The sequence below is a fragment of the Acinonyx jubatus genome, chromosome B2 (assembly GCF_027475565.1).
Source record: "Acinonyx jubatus isolate Ajub_Pintada_27869175 chromosome B2, VMU_Ajub_asm_v1.0, whole genome shotgun sequence".
Classification (NCBI taxonomy): Eukaryota; Metazoa; Chordata; class Mammalia; order Carnivora; family Felidae; genus Acinonyx; species Acinonyx jubatus.
In genome coordinates, this window is record NC_069385.1 from 7,648,135 (window position 1) to 7,672,137 (window position 24,003).

Below are 24,003 nucleotides of genomic sequence, written 5' to 3' on the forward strand. Positions count from 1 at the left end.
CATTAAAAGAAAAAAAAAAAAGAAGCGCACTGGTGATGAGCACGGGGTGTTTATGGAAGTGCTGAGTCACTATATTGTGCACCTGGAGCTCGTATCAGGCCATATGTTAACTAACTGCGATTTAAATAAAAACCTGTTAAAAATTACCTGTATCACAGAACAAAGACATACATTTATATAAGCACAAAAAAAAAAGTCTACAAGATCCAAACCAAAGGATTTAGTACTCTGAGCAGGATAAGCAGCAACTTCATCTCTTTGTATATACACTCAATATAGAAGTAAAACAAAAGAAGGCACATCGTCTTACAAAACGAAGGAGCAGATCAAAATACAGCTGACCCTTGAACAGCAGAGTCTGAACTGCATGCGTTCACCTACACCAAGTTACTTGACCAACCCGCCTCCATATATAGCAAGTACTCCGTTAATGGCAGCTACTAGCCTTGCTGCTGCTGCTGCGTTGTCATCACGGGATCCAGTTCTCCACTGCAAGCTGATGAGTTCTCTCCTTTGATCTTTTTCATCTTACATCCGGTTTCACTCAGTTGGCTCACCGCAGTCAAAAATAACGCAGAACAAATATCTATCTTCCCTCAAGTGAGTATGCTTCTTTTAAGAAAACAGAAAACTTATAGGCAAGTGAGCAGTATGTGTTCATTGGCTTGCCACTTACTCAATTAAAAAGTTCATCATTAAAAAAATTTTTTAACAAAGGGGGTGCCTGGGTGGCTCTGTCAGTGGAGCATCTTCGGCTCAGGTCACGATCTCACGGTCCGTGGGTTCCAGCCCCACATCGGGCTCTGTGCTGACGGCTCAGAGCCTGGAGTCCGCTTCGGATTCTGTGTCTCCCTCTCTCTCTGCCCCTCCCCTGCTCACACTCTGTCTCTCTCTCTCTCTCAAAAATAAATAAACATCAAAAAAATAAAATAAAAAATAAGTAATAAAAAAAAGTTCGTGTAACTTTACTAATGCAATCAGACAGGTGATGACTGAAGCAAATGAAAAATTAACTACGATAACTGTATTAATGAACACCGATCTGGAAGGCGGGGGTAGGGGAATACCGTAGCCTACTTAGTGTCTCCCACAGGCTTAGCCCGAAGCGCACTGCGCTGGTCCCGCTCCGTGTGAAGCAAGTCGGAGGGTAAAGATGTCGATGCTCATGTCCTACCCCAAGAGATTCTGATTTGCCCTATAACCCAAAAGGCCACGAGTACGTGTATTTTCAAAAGCTCCCTGTGTAACAGTGATGTGCAGCCAGGTCTGGACACCACGGGCACAGTTGTAAAGCCCTCTGACAATCAACAGCTCCTGTGATTTGGAGCAAGTTACCTACTCCCCTTATTTGTGAAATATGGAATGAACACCACCCCTTCCTTGGGTTGTTGTGCCTGGCACAAGGCAAGACTTGAAAACGAGTAGCTGTTGTTGCTACATGTCCCAGCTTCTACAGGCTTCGTCCGCTCTGAATACAAAAGGCAACCTCTCCAGGGCTGCTTGTGCTTATAGGAAAAGTTAGCATAATTATATATATTCTCGGATCATAAGGCAAACAATATTTGTTTGGCCACTAAACTTACGATAAATACATCACCATTTCCAACTCAAAAGAGAGTTAATTTATAAAGTAACCAAAACTCCTCCTTAGGATTTGAGGTAATATGCATGGTAACATGCAATGAGTCAGGCAACTAAATTTTTTCATACACTAAAGTAAAAATTTTCATTTTATCTTTCTCTTCTTCTGAAAAGGTATAAATTTCAGATGGTAAAACAAAAAGGAAGGAACAGAGAATAACCATATCACAATCTATGGCTCCAATATTTTATGGGCATTTGACATTTTAAAAAATGCACAAAACTCACAGATCTATACAACACAAAAAGTAAACTTTATGGTAGGTAAACTTGAAAAAATCAACTAGGACACTGGGGAATCCCCGGACGGAAGGCAGCCTGAGATTAAGTGAATCTAGCTTGGGGCGCCAGGGGTGGCTCAGTTGGTTAAGCGACCGGCTTCCACTCAGGTCATGATCTCATGATCTGTGAGTTCAAGCCCCACATCGGACTCAGAGCCGGGAGCCTGCTTCCAATTCTGTGTCTCCCTCTCTCTCTGCCCCTCTCCCACTCATGCTCTGTCTCTTTCTCTCAAAAATAAACAAACGAACAAATAAATAAATCTAGCTATGTTGCAAATGTATGCTATAACCTCACTGAAGAAGCTGGAGGAAACTGGTAACCTAACTAACTAACTGGTAAATTCTGTTGTGACACTCTGAGACTAAAGACAAAACAAACTGTACCTAAATGCTGTACTCTAGCTGGCCAATTTATTCCTCACAGGGGCCCCGGTCAGTGCTTCCGAAACCACGTTGCATGTACACTCCAGCTGCACGAATATGCCAATGAACTGCAGTCACGGGAGCCAGGTTTCCCACTGCCAGTGAGCAGAGGAGGGAGGCTGGATGAAACTTGTGGTGCTGGATTAGACCGCAGACATCAACCGGAACTCATGTTTATTTTTAACGGACAGACAGACAGACAGGTAGGTAAGCAGATAGACTGATCGATCGATCAATCGATAGAGAAGGAATTGCAGATCTGTGCATACACGTGGGCTGAAAGACATACCTATATTTTCTAACGCTATCACTGAAGGGCATGGAAGAATGACACCTGACAGTAACATCCAGGGCCCAGATCTTCATTTCTAAATACCATACTCCAGTAAAAGGAACCAGAGCTCCTCGGGTAAACGGCTGACTTCAGGACAGCAACAGGAAAAATAAAGGATGATGCTTTAAAATAAGAAACTGCTCAAAAAGCAAAACCATACAAAAAAAGATGCAGGCATGTCAAAAGGACCCAGAAGCCAATTGAAAGATTCCCGATGGCTAAAGCAGCAACAATCTGAGCAAGGAAATAAAGAACAATATTATTAGATTGCAACCCAAGAAAAAGATAAAAATCTATGACTCCACACAGAGACATAAATAAATGGGAGAGAAGAGGTAAATCTTTCAAACAGAAGAACTCCAAATAATACATGTAAATATTCCCTCCTCCTGGAGGTGGAGATTCCTACAGGAACTCCCCTCCCCTTAAATGCGGGTTCCGTTCAGTGATTCACCTCAAAGAATGCAGCATGGAAAGGGAAAGCCGCTAACTTGTGGAGGAGCCTGTCGGACACTTCACGGGGTGATCCAGGTTAACATGACCGTGATATTATGATGCCGTAAGAGTGGCATTCATGCCCAAGCCTGAGAACCCAGTCTACTCTTGAGAAAACATCAGACAGACCCAAATTCAGGGACATGCTGCAAGCCACCCAGATCGTGAGAAACAAGGGAAGACTGAGCAGCTACCACAGATCACAGGAGACTAAGAAGATGCGACTAAATGCAATGTGGTGTCCTTGACCGGATCCTGGAACGGAAAGGGGACATTAGTAGAAAAATAGAAACCCAAATAATGTCTGCAGTTAGTTAACAGTATTTTATACCAAAGTTAATGAATTAATTTCGACAAATATAGCAGAGTTAAGTAAGATGTCAGCATCAGAGGAAGCAGGATAAAGAACATAAATGAAAACTCTGTACTATCTTTACGAGTTTTCCAGAAGTCTAGAATCAACTGAAGATTACAAGTCTTTACATTTAAAGATTTTGAAATATGATAATAAAATTTTAGAGAAAAACTGCTTCGTAAAGCATGTTGATAAGCCAAAGGAAATTAAACATAAGATCACGTTATTCATAAACACTAATTTTAAGTAACTTAATCATGAAGAATAAAAATACAAAGACATAGTCAAGAAAAATAAAATATCACGAGTATATTTCCTCCTTTCCACAAAATCCTTCGACTATATTCATTACTATTATCACATAAGCCATAAATACAGTGCAAAGTAGAAGATATGTGTTGGGTACAATGTGTGGCACCAGATGGTCAAGATGTTTCTAACAATTAAGAATGAAAATAAAATCGTCTTTAAACCTAAAGGCTATACACTGCTTAAAATGTACCTTTAAAATGTCTGAGTATTTGGCAGAGATTGCAGAGATAAAAAGGTTAAATACACTTTAAAAATAAAAATACAGAACAGTCTAGCCCATATTGACTTACAGTTAGCTTCTAAAGAGAAAAAAAAGTTAACAAAACTTATAAAAATTAATAGTTCATATTCGGCTTCTATAGCATTTTACTATGTATACAAATACCTTTTTAAGCCTCACAACAACCCTGTGAGGTAGGTAGTGAAGTAATATTATAGCCATTTTACAGACGCAAAGGCTAAGGGTCCGAAAGATTAAGTTATTTACAAAGTCATGTGGTGAGAAAGACCCACACCAAGGAATGGAATCCAGTCACTTGATTTCAAAACTGCAGCTCTTCCTCCAAAATACTTAGTCAAAGTCTAAAACGAACCAAGAAGGTAAGTCTATATATAGTCATGCGTATACATACACACCTCCCCTTACAGAAATGATGTTCCTCAAATGGAAATAAAAAGAAGTCTTCCTTTCCCACGGAGTTAATTATAATTCTGGGGCCTCATCTTTCATTAGTTTGGACTGATCTCTAATACAGAAGAATTTCTACTTCAGCTCTCGGTTACTCTTTCGTTCTTTGACAAACACATTTTATGACACAAAACCTGAAACAACAGGGGCTTCTGTACTCCATTTTTGTTGTGAAAAGCAAACACTATCCAAAAAATTCTAATAAGCAGCCTTTAACTCCCACGCTTTATGAGCTCTGAATCTGTACGTCTCCTCTTTTCCCTAACAAGGATAACCTTCTCAGTTACATCTCCACTGGTCAAACCGAAGGAAGGCAACTGTGATGGGAACCCATCTGTACTCAGCTTGAGTTCTAATACAAAATGTAGTGCACTCATCACCCATTCTCAGCCTCTTTCTTGTTCCAACACATCTAAGGGACGCAAAGCTCTACTGTTAGCATCGACAGTTCACTGCCACGGAGGATCCCCAAGGGAGAGGGAGACAATCTGGGGGGAGGGGGGAGTTTAAAGCAGTCGTATGAAGCCCCCACATGCGTCCCGGGGCCCTTACCATGAGCCCCCCTCTCCTGTGAGATCCACTGAATTAGAGGTGAGGTAATGCTGCCAGAGCCGCTCCATTCATATCACTTCAAAAATAGTGCTTCACAATAGAAGTTAATCATCGACCCTGTCTTGCCCACATGTGTCCTCACTGGAACTGACCCACTCCAGCCAAAAACCTAGACCAAAGTCAGCCATTCACCATCTGAAGTATCTGGCAAATCCTTATTCCGTATTTAGTTTGGTTCTACTGATTTTGAAACCTGCACTATAATGAAATCATACAAAACAGTGATTCAGGAGCTCAAAGGGAAAAAAGTCATTTGCCCTAATTAAAAGACGTACATAAAAAAATCAGAGTTAAAATACTGTCCAAAGAAAATCTCATAACAAATGCACTTTTAAGACATCTAATTAAAACAATAATCAAAGTAAACTAACTTCTTGTGGCTACAAAGTACTGATTCCTTTTGCAAACATCTCGCTATATTATGTTAATGTCTTACCCCTTCTCCTAGAAGTTCATGATCTAGTTCACAAACAGTAAAAATCTTACAAACTGAGGCTCTCGTCCACTGTTTCCGATTATTAAAAAAATGCTGTTTTATCACCTCTCACTCCAAAGCAAGCCAGATTGTGTAAACTGAAGTTTAAAAAATAAAAATAGGGGTGGCCTGGGTGGCTAAGTCAGTTTAGCATCCGACTTCAGCTCAGGTCTTGATCTCGCGGTTTGTGGGTTTGAGCCCTACGTCAGGCTCTGTGCTGACAGCTCAGAGCCTGGAGCCTGCTTTGGATTCTGGGTCTCCCTCTCTCTCTGCCCTTCCCCTGCTCACACTCTGTCTCTCTCTCTCTCTCTCTCTCAAAAGCAAATAAAACAAAAAGTTAAAAAAAATTTTAAGAATAAAAATAAAAGGTGCATACATACATATGTACGTAGCTACTAAAATTTAGAATCGCAACCTAACACAGGTGTAAGGGATCTCAAAGATCTGAGTGTTTCTGCTTTTAGCCAAATGAACACGCAAACTCGCCACAGAGAAAAATTACTCTTTTGCTCTGAAGAACAGTATCCAACAACGTGCTACTTTCTAGCTTTAACACCCTCAACAGTGAAGAATTTGAGACCTCAAGCTATCAAAATGAAATTTGTACTGTTTTCCAACCCCTTTTTCTAGGAGGCATATTCCTTTCCCAGAAATCTTCACATATCAAACCGCAGACTTGATAATAATGAAGACTTCCCTTGAACCTCCATCATCTGCGCTAATCACTAGCTTTGCCAAACACAGAAGTGAACTCTTTTTTCCTTTGATCATTCTTACATTTCTCCACAACTCACATCTCTTTAAATAAAATACAGTGGCCAATGGGGCGCCTGGGTGGCTCAGTCAGTTGAGCATCCGACTTCGGCTCAGGTCATGGTGTTACAGTTCGTGAGTTCGAGCCCCGTGTCGGGCTCTGTGCTGACAGCTCAGAGCCCGGAGCCTGCTTCACATTCTGTCTCCCCCTCTCTCTGCCCCTCCCCCACTCGCGCTCTGTCTCTGCCTCTCAAAAAGAAAGAAACATAATAACAAAAAAAAAATTAAAATACAGCGGCCAAACAGGACACACTACTCAAAAGGGAGTAAGCTATTTGCCAGGAATACAGAAAGAACTATATCCATGACCTTGGATGCCATATTCATTTAAAAATATTTCAGCATCATGTTGACTTTTTTACTGACTCATATTCAGCTTGTGGTCACCCATGATTGTGGCTTTCTTCCCTCTTTATTTATACCTAGCCTGTCCTTCTCCATCCTATATTTATATGGCTGGATTTTTTTTCCCTCCACACACCACCTTCTACTTAATTCACTGAATTTCATACAGTTTTCATAGATCCATTTCCCCATTTATTTCAGTACTTGAGAGAAATGTTTAAATCTGCAAATTACAGTAACTACCACTTACACTTAAAATATCGAGCCTATGAAAGTACCAACAATCAACACAACACCTTGTAATAATGGAACTAAGGACAAGAACAGACTAATGCCTACCAGAAACCTACCTCCACTGGATGGTCACTCTTTACCAGTGCTATACGTGCCCTTTGCAAGGAACCGTCCATCAGCTTGTGAAGTCTTAAAATTAACTTTCTTAACCCCATTTGCTTCAGCGCTTTGTCTACAAATGGCCTATAAATAGAAGTCAGACAGTGTCTACTAAAGCCTGCTTCCGTGCTGCAGTCTGGGGCTCCCCAGCCAACAGAATCATCCTCAGACTCAAGCCGCTCAAGCTTCTTAGACACGCAGTCCTGAGAATGGATGCTGAAACGGCGGTCAGTGGGCTGTGTGGGTTCCGGGGCCCTTGGACCAGAGAGCTCTTCTTCGCTCTCGTCCGCACTACTCTCCAGCCCTTTCAACTCCCCTTCTGTGTCATCACCCTCATCTTCCGGCTCATTGCCTTTGGATGATCGAGGAGAAGGGATTTCAAACACTGGCCAGCCAATGTCTGATAAATTCTTGATGCCCAAAACAGTGCCCATAATCCTTAACTTCTGATTTAGGTCTTTTGTGATGTTTAACCACAAACAGAGCGCCTGCACCCTGTCTTGGAAGTCTTTCGCAGCATATTTTTCGTAGTCCTTTTGAAGAGCCTGCAACGATGGATAAAGTGCTTCTATGTACTCCAGCAGCTCCATTATCCGTTTCACCTGCTCGAAGGACACCCTCTGGCGTTGGAGATGCTCATGATATGTTGAGTAACCCACAATCTTTGTTCCATGAGGGGCTCTGCGCTGCCCTTCTACTGAAGTACCATTAAAACTAGCTCCATTTCGAACAAAGGCAAAGCTCCCATAATTCACTTTGAAAGTAAGGATTTCGTTGATAATATCTGGGATGGCTTGACGGGCTGTGTACAAAAAGAGGTCCTGGTCATTAATGGTCCGTCCTGCATGCCAGGCTTGTAGCTCTAACCAGATGAGTTCGTTAGATCGGTTAAACCAGAGAGCAGACGTATTTTCCTGTCCTCTTTGCTCCCTGTCCTTCTTCTTTGAGACTGAGGTAAGCTTTAGCAGAAGTCGTAAAGTCTCAAAAAACTTCAAGCGATCTGCCGGACAATCAGTCCTAGAAGTCTGGCGTGCAGTTCTGGCTATAGGCATGGGCACGGATACCGGAAGCTTAGCATTGCTGCAGCCAAGACTGAGGTAAGGCTTATTAAGATCCACATCTGGAATTGATTTTTTGGGCAAAGACCCACCCACCGAGTCCAACATGAACGAGCACTGCACATTTTTCTTATGGTCGCGCTCTGTTGTCCTAAGAGCTGCTCGGATCTTTTTCTCCTGCTTATAGCTGTATTCTTCCACATTCTCCACAGTTTTTCCAGTGTCTTTGTGTGGAGGCTGGTTTGGTGCATTCATTTTTTCTATTTAAAAACAAACAAACAGAACATTATGTTACTCTAAAACGTGAAGCTACTCTCGGCATCTTCAATAAAACTGATACTCACATATACTTCTTTTTCAGGCTGTTACCGGAGACAAAATCATAGCCATTTGCTGAAAATTAAAAGATTCAGAATATATGCATTTCTAAACCTCTAAAAAGAATTTATCCATCTTCCCTGCTTTATTATACTTGCTATAGTCTCTAAGAGTCTCCGGTGGTAGCCTAGAACAAGCTGTGTACCTCTGTGCCAAGAGTGCAGTTATACAGGGAGAGAAATCGTCAGAAGTTAAGCCTTCACCTTACAAGAGACACAGCACAGCAGATCTGACAGAAACATGGTTTAGAAAACACATCCAGGGCCGCCTGGGTGGCGTAGCTGGTTAAGCCTCTGACTCTTGATCTCAGCTCAGGTCATGATCTCACAGTTCGTGGGTTCAAGTCCCGCATCGGGCTCTGGGCCGATGGCGTGGAGCCTGCTTGGGATTCTGTCTCTCCTCTCTGCCCCTCCCCCACTCATGTGCGCACTATCAAAATAAATAAACTTAAAAAACAAAACGAGACAGAAAACACATCCAATTCTCCCCTTTGCCGTAAACTAAATGTATTAACTCAGAGCAAATCACATAAGTTTTCCGGGTCACTTTTCTCATTTGTAAAATGAAGTAGATTGAACAAAGAATCTTTAGGCACTTTCAGATTATTTTCATAAAAAACGAAAGACAAACAATAGGCAAAAGTGTTATTCTCCTCCTTGGTTTCTTCTTTCCCACAAACAAATGAACGATAACATTTTGAATTTAGCATTAGCAAAAGTGAAAAGATATAGATTAATTCAGCATCACTTACCTGTACCGGCATATAAAGTAATTCAAAACTAATGCAAAGAAAGTAAACACACACTTTTTTGTCAAACAACTGTAGAAAGTTCCATTAATTTAATTCCCAAGCTCTGAAATGTCCTGTTTGGCATTTCTGCCGCTACCTTGCCGAAATCCCTCCACTCTGTCGCTTTGTAGACACAACAGTCTCTGGGTTCTTTCCTACTTCCCAAGTCACTCCTTTTCAAACCCCCTCCTTGCAACTTGCATCAGAAAATGCTAACGTTTCTCAGAGTTCCACTCTTCTGCCTCCTGTCTTGCTTTTCCCTCCCTCGGAGAGCTCCTTCACAGCCACTTCAGAGATCGAAATGCCCAAACCTAAATCTCCAGCCCAGTCTCCCCTCCACACCCAGGATATACTTCGTTTCGTTGAATCTACGATACACATTCTCTATTTTAACATCTCTGAAATGAAAATATGTTTCATAATTAATAATGATATGAATAAGTTTTAGGAACAAACTAATAGCTTTCACTTACATTTTCTCTTTTATATATATATAAATAACATATATAACATATAACATGTATATATGTATATATAACATATACATAAGAAGAATAAATAGCTTTTTTAAAACCTGTGTCTAAATATCAGGAAGTATAAAAGGGTTCTTTCAGTAAATAGAAAATAAAAATTCTAAGTATGAAAACACATTGCATCATCAATTGTAAGCATTTTTTTCCTTAACACATATTATAGTATGTCTTTAGACTGGGTGAAATATGGCATATTTATACGGGTTACAAACTAATAGACCCCAAAATCAATTCACTAAAGAAAATTAGTTTAAAACCAATTTACCTTCTAATCAATTCAAATGAGAATAGTTTTAAAATAAGAATTTTAAAACAAATATTCCTAAGTGCAATATTTACATTATATTTAATTTCCTTTATGGTCCATCAAAAAAGATTTTATCTGTCTATATGGATTTTTGCTATATTTTAATATAAAAACTATTATTTTTTAAGTTACTACTATTTTTTAAGCGATATAACTTTTAACTCTGGTTTTAATCTACTTTACTTCTAAATGTCTTAAAACTTGTTATGCAGTCCATTGAAGAAACTTCTTCATAATTTTGTTTCTAGCTACAAAAGCCTATCAATGCTCATTCATAAAAAATTTGCCCAGTCCAGGGCTTTCTCTCCTCTGTGATGTTTTAACTGTGTTTTCCATGTCTTTACCGACATAGCACACGCATACATCCATCTCTACTCGGGAGAACAATGGTTACTTGAAAGCAAAGCTAACAAGTGCTTCCAAATTTAACTCCACTACTTGTATTTTTCAAGATATGAATTTATACTATGTTACTATGAACATCATAGCACACTGTTTAAGACTAGAGAAAAAGATACTGAGTAACTTTTTACTACACTAAGTTGGAGGTGCCTACTGGATAGCCATGTTGGTTGGAGATATCTGTAGGTGAGTAATACGGGTCTTGAGTTCAGGTAAGAAATCCAAAGATACCGATTTGAAAGTCATCAGTATATACAGACGTCATTTACTACTAGGAGAGTACATAAGAACATCCAAGAAACGTGTACAGAAGAGAGGCAATGCAGGTCTAGAAGAGAATGTTTTTTTGGTACGTGCATCCAAATAAATGGTTTTGAGTCAAAGACATCGAATACTTAAGTAACAAAAACCAATTTTGTTAGCTTAGGGTTTAGGATCCTAACAAGACTTCATAAAATGATGCAGAGTAATGTAACTGATAATGGCCAGAAAATGTTTGCATATAGTTTATCATTTGAAAGTAATAGTGAAGAGTGAAAAAGTATTACTTGGCTTATAGAACTCATAAATGTTCTTCTAATCCATGATTTAAAGATCCTAAGGAAAACAAAGGGTTAACTGAGAGCGGCTGGAATGGTTTTTCATAACTCCAGAAGACTGGACTATAAACATTATGTCCAAATCTATGCTGTGTTTTCTAGGAAGCTAATCTTCATAGCATGAACATATTAAGAGGTAAAACTTCTCAGCCTTGATCTTTATTTCAATAATTAAGAGGACTTAAGACCAATAAATGGCACAATCCCATGTTTCTGTATAAAAGAATCAAATTTTAGTAGCATAAAAAGCTAATTTTTGTAGATTATATAGAAACCTTGTTAAGCTTACCTCACAGCATACAAAATGGTTTATTACACAATTTTTTTTTTAATTTTGTGTTTACATAAAGCAATGGCTTATTATTTGGATCTACAATGTGTATAAAGAAAAGCAAATTGGGAAAGGCACAAGATGGAACAGAAAAGCTTTTTTTTGTTTGTTTTTGAAAACAAAAAACCAAGTTGATTTTGAAAATAAATACACAAATGGAAACTGATACATCTTAATTTAAAGTTTTTTTTACCATTTACTTATTTTTGAGAGACAGAGACACAGCATGAGCAGGGGAGAGGTAGAAAGAGAGAGAAAGAGAGAAAGAGAGAGAAGGGGAGAGAGAGAGAGAGAGAGAGAGAGAGAGAGAGAGAGGGAGAGAGATACAGAATCCAAAGCAGGCTCCAGGCCCTGAGCTGTCAGCACAGAGCCTGATGTGGGGCTCGAACCCACGAACCACAACATCGTGACCTGAGCCGAAGTCGGACACAACGAACTGAGTCACCCAGGCGCCCCTGATACATCTTAATTTGAAAATGATTAATTTAAACTTAAAATAGCCTTTAACTACTGTGGGAAAAAAAAAATCAATCTACTTTATCGGTAGCTATACTTTTAGAATAATGTATTTGTGATGGGCAGAGGAAACACAAGCCTATTTCCTAGCAATCAGTGACCCGGTAGGCCTCTATGAAACCATAAGGGACCCATCAGTTAAGGGAGATGTAGAAATACTAGGTGTTGAGTGGGGAGGAGTGGAGGAAGGGGGGGGGGGGGGGAAGAAACTGTGCAAGTTTAGATACAGTTCATATTCCCAAGCATTTAATATTTTGTCTTTACCCAATCTGACATGAGTATAAAACTTTTAATAATAACTTAAAAGCCCATTGATAATAGACAAGTTTCTTTCTTTATCTAGTTTTCTGTTAATACTAAATCCCTTTGCAATTAATAAAAAGTCAAATACAAGTAGTTTCTGAAAAGGAGAATAAATCAAAAGTATACAGAATGTATTACATGAAAAAATTCTAATTATAGTATTACAAAACTAGTTCATAACAACTTAAGTAAGACTAATGGAACATCTAATCTCCTGAGTGGCTATAAATTAAATAGTGTGATTTGGTCAGTGCAGTTAAAGTGATCTTCCAGATAGTTACTTTTTCCTTTGGCCAATCACCAATAATTCCTGCCTAATGAGAAGAATATGAAAGGAAAAGAAAAAAAAAATTATAATGAAACCAAAAGCAACCAGTGACAAGCAATATGGTTCACTTGTTTAAACAGAAATGAGACATTCAACTGAATTCTCCCACCATCCATATCTAGAACTGGCTCATTAGAATATATAGAAAATGTATTTTTTATCAAGTCCCTGTAATACTTAGGCTCTCCCATCTGTGCACTGTCCAAATGCAAAGCAATGGCCTTCCTCAAGCTCTCGGATGAGTAAACGTAAACAGATGGCTGCCCCTTGCCTTTAAGTAGGAGACGATCATTAGAGCAGTGACGTCCTGGATGATCGATCACACAATGTCAGCAATCTGCAGGGGCTCAGAGATGGAATTCGAGGTTCTAAAATTTCAGTCAACACTAAGAATCACTTGGATTCTTGCTAAAATGCAGATTCCTAGGCCCACCCCCAGTGTCTCTGATTCAACCTGGCTAGAACGGCAGCACACATCGGAGGGAAACACTGCTTTCTTCAATCCCCTCCCTTTCAAGGTAGAAGCTGTACAGAGACTGTTGTCATCTTCACAACAACACTGTGAGGAAGACCACCATGGAACACAGAGACAGACAGGAAATGTCAGGACGGGGATCCCGACCAATGTTCATGCCATCACTCCACCGTTACACCTGTCACAGGTGCTCACGGACCAGCACTAACCGTCCAACGAAAGGTTAGACACTGAGGGTCGTAAACAACAGATTATAACAGGTGATCCATAAAGGCTTGAAGTAAGACCACATGCTTGACTGGGGCCTTAAAGAATGGAAGGAGCTCAAACAAGGGTATTAAGAAAGTCAAGAGCATCTTTGAAGCCAGAGAAGATCATGAAAAAAAGGAAGAAAAGAAGAGAACTTGGCTGAACAATGAGTCTGTATAAGGGTAGCCTGGAAATATAAATTACAACTTTGACTATCAGGCTGAGTTTAGACTAAAGAGCTGAAATGCAGATTTTTAAATCCACTCTAGTTAACAATGAACAATCGTGTGACTGACTACACAGCAGACCCCCTAAACAAGAAGGGTTTGAACTGTGCAGGTCCACTTATACACAGATTTTTTTTGATAAATACTGTAATTTTTTGATAAATACTGTAAATTCCCTTAAGTTTTCTTAATTTTTTTCCTCTAGCTTACTGCACTGCGAGAATATAGTACATAATACATACATAAATACACGTGAGTTGATTCCAGTCAACAGTAGGCTATGAGGTTAAGTTGTTGGGGACTCAAAAGTTATACACACCAATTTTTGTGCACAGGGTTGGCCCCCTAACACCTCCCCTGCATTGTTCAAGGGTCAACTCTATAGACTGAATTTGACTTTTATCAGTTCAATTTTATGGCAGTATTATAGTCTCTCAAAAAAAAAGTTGCCGAGGCACCTGGGTGGCTCAGTTGGTTAAGTGTCCAAATCTTGATTTCGGCTCAGATCATGATCTCAGGGCCGTGGGAATCGAGCCCCACATCGGGTTTTGCGCTAAACATGGAGCCTGCTTGAGATTTTCTCTCTCTCTCTCTCTCTCTCTCTCTCTCTCTCTCTCTCTCCCCGCTCCCCCGCTCACACTCTCTCTAAAATAAAAAATTTAAAAAAAATTTTTAAGTGCTAATCCTACTTTTAGCAAAAAACACTTTTACACACACATACCTTGAGATATTGTTTATGATAGGGAAATTATGATGTTTGTTTATGATATATATGTATATATACATGCACACATAGGTACCAATTCTGATTAAATGTCTTGAGATATTTGTTCTATCTCTATAATTTGGCAATTGCGGTATAGCGTAATACTGCTGTAAAAATGGGGCTGGTGTTGATTACGAGGCAGATTCACCCTGGAAAGGACTTTTTGGCTTGAGTGTTTTCATTCTTATTTAACCTATTTAAGCTATTAAATGAACTAGCTTTTAACTACGTTAAAAGAACAAAACTTTACAGATGCGATAGTTTGACTATCTCTTCCTTAAACCCATCTTAAGAAGAACAGTTACATATGACTAATTATTGTCCAAAACTTATTAAAATCTTAATTGCTGTGATTGGGCAGTTATTTACCATTATCCAAAAGTATAATTTAAATAATACCACAATTAGATCCTGTTACTCAGGGAAGTATGAAACCCAGCCTGGTCAGTGAGCTAAGTCAAGAGCTTAACTGGCAGGTTCCATCAGTCAGGATGTCACATAGCTGACTTCTTTTTAGGTAATAGGAACTGACCGTTCTTCCCGAGCTATCATAACGTGGCTATCATATTTGTCACAGCTTCTAAAAATAGAAGTTAATATTCTGACAACAAAAATGTCTTTAACCGCAAAAAACGGATAAAATATAGTTCTGCACACTTCTAAACTGGCAACCATTTAAAAGTCCATCAATACAAAGCAAGAAATAAAACACCGCAACAACGGTGACCTCGCCTTCGCCCTCACGTCCCACCCCCGTCTTCAGTCCTCTCCCGTCTCAGTCTCAGACAACCTCTGTGACAGACACTGTTTTGAACTGTCCTGTCTGGTGGTTGCACGCTCGCATACTACAGCTGGAAATCACAAACGATGAATGACACATGAATCTCTGGGCAGCATTTACTATGTGCATTTGCAGGGACTTCTCTAAAGTCTACTCCCAGTGTGTGGATTTGCCGGGTCAAGGACATAACCGACCACAACTTGACCGTATTAACAAATTACTGTCCCACAAGGATTGAGACCATTTATACTCCCGTTAGCCTGCATGAAAGCTGCCATCTCCTCATAACTTTGCTAGCAGTTACTCACTGAGGTAACTGTAAGAAATATATTTGGTTTTTGTCCAGGTTCCTGGCACAGAGCTGCTAAAAAACCCTCAGAATTTCCTAAGTGATAGGGGTTATCTTTTATTATTCATAAGGAGCCCCTTTCAATCACATCTAATAAATTTATGCTAAAGAGGTGACTTAGGGGGTGCTCCTAGAAAGCCTCCAGATGGGGCTGGTCACAGAGGGAGCAAGTAATTAGCAGCCCCCTACCCACCTTCCTAACCTCCCAGAAAGGGGTTAGAGAGGGCAGCCTGGAGATTAAGAGCTACAAAGACTCGCAAACGGGAAATGTGATGAGCCCCGGGTTGGTGAACACATGGAGGTGGTGGGGGGCTAACTAACACCTGGGAGGACCCGGAAGTTTCATGGGAACCCGACACCCTGCCCTACACATCTCTTCCATTTGGCTGTTCCTGAGTCCTTTATACCATAAAGTAAGTAAAGTGTGTTCCTGAGTTCCTGTGAGTTCTAGGAAATTATGGACCTGAAGAGGGTCTCATGGGAACTCTCGATTTATAGCGGGCTAGTTAGAAAGGGGCCTGGGACTGAATTTCCAATTATAAAAAAAATAAATCTATAGTAGTTACTACTATGGATTAGTAGCAGTTACCCTGAGCCTATAATAATAAAAATATTTGAAGAATCATATCCATATAATCAGTTCATGACAATGGTTACCATTGCTAAAAGAAAATAAACGTTAATAGTTACTCTTACCTCCTTTCAATATAATGCCCTCAGTTACCTTTTCATGTGGTTATATTCCTTCAGGAATGCTTATGACGTTGTCTGCATTCACAAAGGAGAGAGGCTGGAGGCATAAAGACAGTAAGGCTGCCCAGACACAAATGCTCCAAAGCTTTATATCCAATGCAGGTAGGAGCTAGTCTCTTACAGCTAGCAACCCACCTCCTGCTGGTGAAATGCCCTGTGGTCCCCCCACCCCCCAACAAATTCTGGCGGCCATGTGTCGCCAAAGAATTCAGCAAAAGCGGTGTCATGTGACTTCCTAAGTTATGGACCCTTACAACTTTCACCTCGACCTCTCATGACACTTGCTCTGGGGGAAGCTAGCTGCCACGTAAGAATTCCCATTACCCGGGACCAGTATGCTGTGAAGAAGCCCAGGATATTACATGTGGAAGGTTATGTAGGAACAAAACAAGGCCGGCCAGCTCTCAGCCCAGGTGCCAGACTCGTGAGTAAAGGAGCTATTGCGGACCACAGAGACCCAGCGACACCCTGTGGAGAGGAACCGAAAGCCCACTCTGAGGGCCCTATCCAGACCATGACCACATCTCCAGCCAACTGAGCCATTTCAGCTAAAGCTCCAGACATGATGGGTTTGAGACAAGCTGTGACCTGCCCGGACATGTGGCCCGCAGAATCATGAGCACAATAAAACGGCTGTTCTTTCACGCCACTAAGTTTTGGGGTGGTTTGTTACACAGCAATAGATAACCTGAAACATGCAAATACTATTGGTGACATTTATTAAAAAGATGAGTCCAACTTGGGACTGTAGTTCTAAAGTGAAGAGTCTGATTCGGAGCGTCTTTGCTTGTGGCAGTGAGAAAGAACGAATGCACCAGGTTCACATTTCCTTGGAAAGCTTTTAAAATAAAAGCTGACCAACCCAATTAATTCTAAAAGCTCTTGAAAGTACTGAGGGACCAATATATTATCATGAATCACACACTCCTTTGAAATATTGGTCTCCCTGACTCAGCCTTCAGGTCATAGCACAAATGTCACTTGTTCCAGAAGCCCTGAAGCCCCAGGGGCCTTCCCAGCCCCTCCTGGGGGGGCGGGAGGCAGTCTCTCCTCACCAGCCTCTGTCCCACCTCCGCCCCCAAGACCACACTGCCCGTTTACCTGCGTGCTTCCCACGCAAGTCGGGGCTCTCACCAAAGATAGTACAAGTTATCATTTCTATGTATTGGGTTTATAGGTATTTTTATTTCTTTTTGTTTGTATTTTCGAAATTTCCTACAATAAACATGTCATCTTTTACAATAAGAGACAAGATTAAGTTATTAAGGATTTTGGTCTCGTAGGTGCCACTGGATAGGTACAAGCCAAAAGACACATAGCGGGGCACCTGAGCAGCTCAGTGGGTTAAGCGTCCGGCTCTTGATTTCAGCTCAGATCACGATCTCACGGAAGGTTCGTAAGTTCAGACCCCGCATCAGGCTCTGTGCTGACGATGTGGAGCCTGCCCAGGATTCTCTCTCTCTCCCTCTCTCTCCCCTACCTATCAAAATAATATAACAAACTCTATCAAAATAAATAAACAAGCATACACACATAAAATAAAGACGTATGGCCATTCACTTCTTTACCTGAAAAATGGCAAGAATTGGAGTAAGCAGTCCTAAGACCCCTTCCAGATCTAAAATTCTGTAATTTTATGGAATAAACAACTGAAAGAAATTGAGGAGGAAAGGAGGCAACCTTCCATCTTCTACCTCCCACATACCCCAGAAGGACAGTAGCCATTCAGCAAATATTTAGTGACTATTTTTCTGATTAGTGAAAGATAGTTAACTCAAGTACGGCATTCAGGTAAGCTTAACATCTGCTGCTTGTACTAGAAAAAACTCCAAACCAAGTACCAGGAGAACTATTTCTAAAAATACTCCTGTCACTATCTCAAGTTTTCTAGCCTTGAGGTTGCTTTGAAAATCCAGGCCTCAGGGGTGCCTGGGTGGCGCAGTCGGTTAAGCGTCCGACTTCAGCCAGGTCACGATCTCGCGGTCCGTGAGTTCGAGCCCCGCGTCAGGCTCTGGGCTGATGGCTCAGAGCCTGGAGCCTGTTTCCGATTCTGTGTCTCCCTCTCTCTCTGCCCCTTCCCCGTTCATGCTCTGTCTCTCTCTGTCCCAAAAATAAATAAATGTTGAAAAAAAAATTAAAAAAAAAAAAAAAGAAAAAGAAAATCCAGGCCTCAGTTTCTCAATCTACAAAACGTGAGAATTATGCCTTCAACTCCTATTCTAAAATGGTATGGACCAGGGTACCTGGGGGACTCAGCTGCTTAAGCGTCCAACTCTTGATTACGGCTCAGGTCATGATTTCGCAGTTTGAGCCTCACACTGGGCTCTGAGGTGACAATGCAGACAGAGCCTGTTTAGGATTCTCTCTCTCTCTCTCTCTCTCTCTGTCCCTCCCCTGCTCTCTCTCTCTCTCTCTCTCTCTCAAAATAAACAAATAAACTTAAAAAATAAAGAAAAACCAGGGGCGCCTGGGTGGCTCAATCAGTTAAGCTTCCAACTTCGGCTCAGGTCATGATCTCACAGTTCGTGGGTTCGAGCCCCGCGTCGGGCTCTGTGCTGACAGCTGAGAGCCTGGAGCCTGCTTCAGGTTCCGTGTCTCCCTCTCTCTCTGTCCCTCTCCCATTCTCATTCTCTCTCTCTCTCGCTCTCTCTCTCTCTCTCTCTCTCTCTCCCTCTCAAAAATAAACAAATGTTAACAAATTGTTTAAATAAATAAATAATGGAAATAAGTAAAAATAAAACAGTATATGGACCAACAAGTGAAGAAAAGGCAGATGTGCTGCAGGCACCTTCTCAGTTTTCCCAGCTCGAAGCAAATATGTGCTAATATTGATTCAGGAGATGCTACTTCACTGACACCTATTTTAGATAAGGAGCTTCTATTGACGTCCTGGAGGAAATGAATAAGGGTTGATTTTAGAGATGATAAATTGCAATAAAAGCTATTAGTTTCCAAAGGGGGTTGTAAGTGCAGGTCGCAAGTTAACATCCTGGTGCAAATAAAGTTTTAAAAGAAAGTAAAAGAATCGGGGTGCCTTGCTGGCTCAGTCACTAGAGCACATGACTCCTGGTCTCAGGGTTGTAAGTTTGAGCCCCACACTGGGCGTAGAGATGACTTAAAAATAAAAAAAATAAAAAAAATAAAAATCTTAAGAGAAAATAAAAAATCACCTTCCCTGTGGAAAAGAAAGACTACTTACTGCTTAGAAATTCTTTCCTGGGTAATATTTCACTCAAGCAAATAAACAAAATCCATTTCTCTCCCCCTCCTTCTTTCTTGAGGAAGGGCTACGACAGGAATACAGAGTGAATTTGCCAACTTACAGCCATGAGAGGTCAATGTGTGGAAGAAATCTGTAGGAAGGGGAACCTGGCCAAAGAAAAAGGAAGAACACGGACCAAAGAAATGCAGAAATGGGCAGGAGCTTGATGTCAAAAAGGGAGAACATGTGATAGGGGAAATTTCTCAGATAAGATCAAGAATGAAATCTCTACCTCGTGCAGCAACTGATGATCAACTTCCAAAAAGCTAGGAGATCAATTTTAGGACAGGTGGTTTGCTGAAATTAATAGAGAAATGCTAAAGCCATCAGGCTTCAGTGACCGGAGGATCTAAGCCAGAAAGCAGGGAACAAGGAGGTAGCAGGTCGGCATGATTTATCTCCCTCAGAAAAGAACAGCTGTGACATGCTGGAGGAAGTGAAGAAATGAAAACAGAAAACACTCCCAGCTTCTAGGAACAGAACATTATCTGGCTCTGAGATTCTAAACAAAGAGAAAAGGAGGACTGTCTGTGCTGATGAGGTGTAGGGTACCATCTCGGCACTGTGCCTGGCAAGAAAGAGGGCCACACATGCACGCTTAGGGCCATGTCACGGTCACCAACAGAGAGCACACGTCATGAGCTGCTTGCAGAAGCCTGGCTCTGCCTCTCCCAAACTACCCACACATCAAGTCTAGAAGACAAAAGCTAGAGATTCCAAGAATGAAAAAGGCCTGGGTGGCTCGGTGAGCGTCCGACTTCAGCTCAGGTCGTGATCTCACAGTTCGCGGGTTCGAGCCCCGCATCGGGCTCTGCGCTGACACCTACAGTCTGGAGCCTGTTTCCGATTCTGTCTCTGTCTCTGTCTCTGTCTCTGTCTCTCTCTCTCTGCCCCTCCCCCATTCACACTCTGTCTGTCTCTCAAAAATAAATACACGTTTTTAAAAAATGTGTTGTTTTTTTTTTTAATGAAAGGCCAACTATCTCATCCAGGAGTACCATCCCGAAGGAGTACACACTCGACTTCTTCCACCACTGGCTTTAACAATTACTCCAGCCAAACCTTTCTAGCTCTGGAGAATTCTTTTCTCCTTCATTAACAATACTGCTAGTGGTAATGATTCGAAAGTTAAGAAGTGAAATTTAAAATCGGCATCAAAATTAAATTTAAGATAAGAAGAAAAACATTCTCATAGAAAGGATCGGTCAATAGTTATGTGTTCTACCGATTATGTACCAAAAGCGTCAGGCCTGTGTGTGTCGTACGTAGCGCACTCACCTTTCAAACCAGACCGGCCAGCAGGCCTCCCGACGTTATTCCTCTGGTTCTTGGTGGACATGCGTTTTATCTGCCGAGGGGTGCTGGGGGGAGAGGTGCCATCAAGGTTCTCTGTATTGGTTTCATCTGAAAAGTCCTCTGGGTCAGACTCGGAATTCTGGCAGCCAGAATCTCCTAACGCGCGCTCTTGCCTACGAAACATGATACACAGAGAAAATACTCAGTGACGCGGTAAGTGAACTCAAATGTAAACTACTTGCAATTTCATTTAAGAACTCTTTGCAGAACTTTGCTACGGATACGTCTCCTCCTCGGCACCGGCGTCGTTCTCCTCTATTTGTACGTGTGGCACTCACAGGAGAACTCCTCTTTCGCCCGGTGGAGTAACGACCGCGACTTCTGCTCTGACCGCGAATGGCAAACAGCAGGGGAACCGCACGAGCAGGACGGCCCGCAGTTTCTCTGCTTAGAGAATTCTGACGTCAGTGACGTTTAAAACCAAAAGCTCACAGATTGAGTAAAAAGAGAGCAAAGGACTGGAAGATACCAATCAGACAGAACGAGGTATGTACGTGTGTGCTGGCCACTGAAAGCCGGGTGGGCGAGTGGACTTGCCTCGTCCTGCCCCGGACCGCGGGGCTGCTCTTCCTCTGAGGCACACAGAACAGAAAGCCCAGGAACGTTCTATGGTGAGCCCGGCAGCAAAGCAGGGGGCACCGCTAACAGACGAGAGGTCAATGTTCCTATGTTCTCCGCCACACACGACAGGGCAGGGCTCGGGTGAGCAGTGGGGGAGGACGCTGGGGAAGGAGAAAAAGGAATTCGTTTCTCTTCAGCTTCAAAATGCCACTCCTCACTAACTTGTCCTCTGGTAATGCTTCCGGCCAATTCTCTATCCCCAGCCAGCTTCTCAAACACCACTATTTTGATAAAGTTCTATTTTTGCAAAACCAACAACAACAACAAAAACCTTATTAGTATAAACAGAAACAAATACAATCCCAGAACAGCAAACTAGAAGGAACCGATCATGAAGCTCCTTTCAAGTACATACCACAGTCTACCGCGTTCTGAATGTTCTTTATTAAATACACTTCAAATTTTTAAACATAACTCCACACTGTATCCAAGACAGAACCAGTTTTCTTCCTGGCAATTCATATCCTAATATAAAATCAAAGCTATCACAAAATCAAGATGGAAAAAAAAAAAACACTCTAAGATACAGGATACATTATTGAATTATACTGACAAAATATCAGAAAATAAACTTTCAAAAAATAAAAATGCTGCAGAACTACATAAATTGACAGCACTGAAATCCATACAGAATCCCTCAGATGGGTCAAAAACTGACGTAACCAGACAAGACCACTCTAGATACTGTGACTATACATGGCCCCACACATATGTGCATACATTAAGACATACAAATGAAATACCCTGAAAGCTGACTACAGCAAATCAAATCATAAGCAAAGTTAGAAATGAGTTTTTTTTTATTTTTTTAACGTTTGTTTATTTTTGAGAAAGCATGCCAGAAATAAGTTTTAAGTATTCCTGTTCCCTCAGGCTAACCACATCTATAATTTAAGTATCACACAGTCATACAATAAATAATACAACTTCCAGATGAACTTGGAATTTCCTACATCCATTTCTTCTACACTCACTGCAAAATAGCTGATTCAGCTGAACAGAAGATATGACTATCAGTGACAAGGTCACTCATCTCATTTCCCCGTGTTGTAGTGGTTACTAGCATAAGCTTGGAATGATTAACACTAGGCTTTGTGGCACAAGGGACTTTGGTTCAAAGGCTGACTGTGCTAGTTAGTAGCCATGTGGGGCTTCGCCAAATTACTTAGTATCTCCACACTGCGCATTTACCAAATAAAGATAATGCTTAGAATCCATACCTATGAGGATTTAATCCAATAATGCATGCTTAACAAAAGAGTAATAATAGAGCAGGGTTCACTAAATGATTGCTACTGCTCATATTATAAACCGTGGAAGTCACCAAGCCTATTGGCCATCATGAGGGAACCTGAGTTCCTTCCTCATCTGCTTAACATTAAGACAGGGGGTACCTGGCTGGCTCAGTTGGTACAGCAGGCAACTGCTGACCTCATGGTTGTTAGTTACAGCCCCACGGAGGGTGTAGAGATTGTTTAAAAATAAAAATGTTTAAAAAAATAAAAAAGGAGAGGGGCACCTGGGTGGCTCCGTCGGTAAAGTGTCCACCTTTGGTTCAGGGCATGATCTTGCAGTAGGTGAGTGAGAGCCCCGCGTCGGGCTCTGTGCTGACAGCTCGGAGCCTGGAGCCTGCTCCGGATTCTGTGTCTCCCCCTCTCTGCCCCTCCCTCACTCATGCTCTGTCTTTCTCTGTCTCTCAATAATAAATGGACGTTAAAAAAAAATATTTTTTTTAATAAAAAAGGAAAGAGAAGTCTGCCTTTGAGTTCAGCATGGTACAGGCCCAGAAACTATCTTAACATTTTTAACACCTTCTAAATTGTTTCAAATTCAATACTATAACTTTTTTTTCCCCACTAAGATAAAGTCAATGGTAAGGAAGGGCAGCATATTTCATTACTTTCGTATCTCCAAGTTTCTAGGATAGAACTCAAAAGCATTCAATGTTTTACCACAAAAACACATTTCATATTTCAGAACGGTAATCACAACAAAACTACAGCACAGACATTTAGTCAGTTAAACACATCAAGGCCAGATAGCAGTGAATGCCAGGCTAAACAGAAAAATGGAGTCAGATAAAGGAGCAAACGAGACAATCAAAACATCCCTCTGCAGTGAAGAGAGACGTGGACTCAGGAGGCAGAAGACCAAAGGCTAAGTCCCAGCCTGACTAGACCGGTGACTGCACACGTGACTTAATCTTTCTACGACTAGGAAAAAGACTAATATATAATTTGTAAAGCCAACATTCTAAAATACTTCAGGAAATTCAGTTATAAATATTTCAAAAAAGTCAAGGATATCAAAATACTGGAAATAAACGGCTATGTGGAAAACACTACGGGATAAAACAGGCACAGAAAATGGCCTGTTTTAGTAGCATCCAGCAGCACTGTGTGCATGAATAAATTACTAAAACGCAAAGTATAGGAGGAGGAGGTTTTTATGA

The 24,003-nt window shown here is 41.1% G+C and overlaps 1 protein-coding gene across 10 annotated transcripts in view; it reads right to left on the reverse strand.

Annotated features, from left to right (window-relative positions):
* The window catches only part of MAP3K4 (mitogen-activated protein kinase kinase kinase 4), a 110,612-nt gene that overhangs the window by 51,335 nt on the left and 35,274 nt on the right, over nt 1-24,003 (reverse strand). For 9 of the 10 annotated variants that reach the window (XR_003419204.2, XR_003419205.2, XM_027056492.2 and 6 more), the window contains exons 2-3: nt 20,853-21,043; nt 7,125-8,485 (exon numbers count right to left, since the gene is read on the reverse strand). Coding sequence is in view for 8 of the 10 variants with exons in the window: in XM_027056492.2 (XP_026912293.1) it covers nt 7,125-8,485; nt 20,853-21,043 (1,552 nt within the window). In the remaining 2 variants the exon portion in view is untranslated. Of the gene's footprint in view, nt 1-7,124; nt 8,486-20,852; nt 21,044-21,208; nt 21,994-24,003 lie in introns of those variants that run through there. The other variant, XM_053222016.1, reaches the window with a different exon arrangement.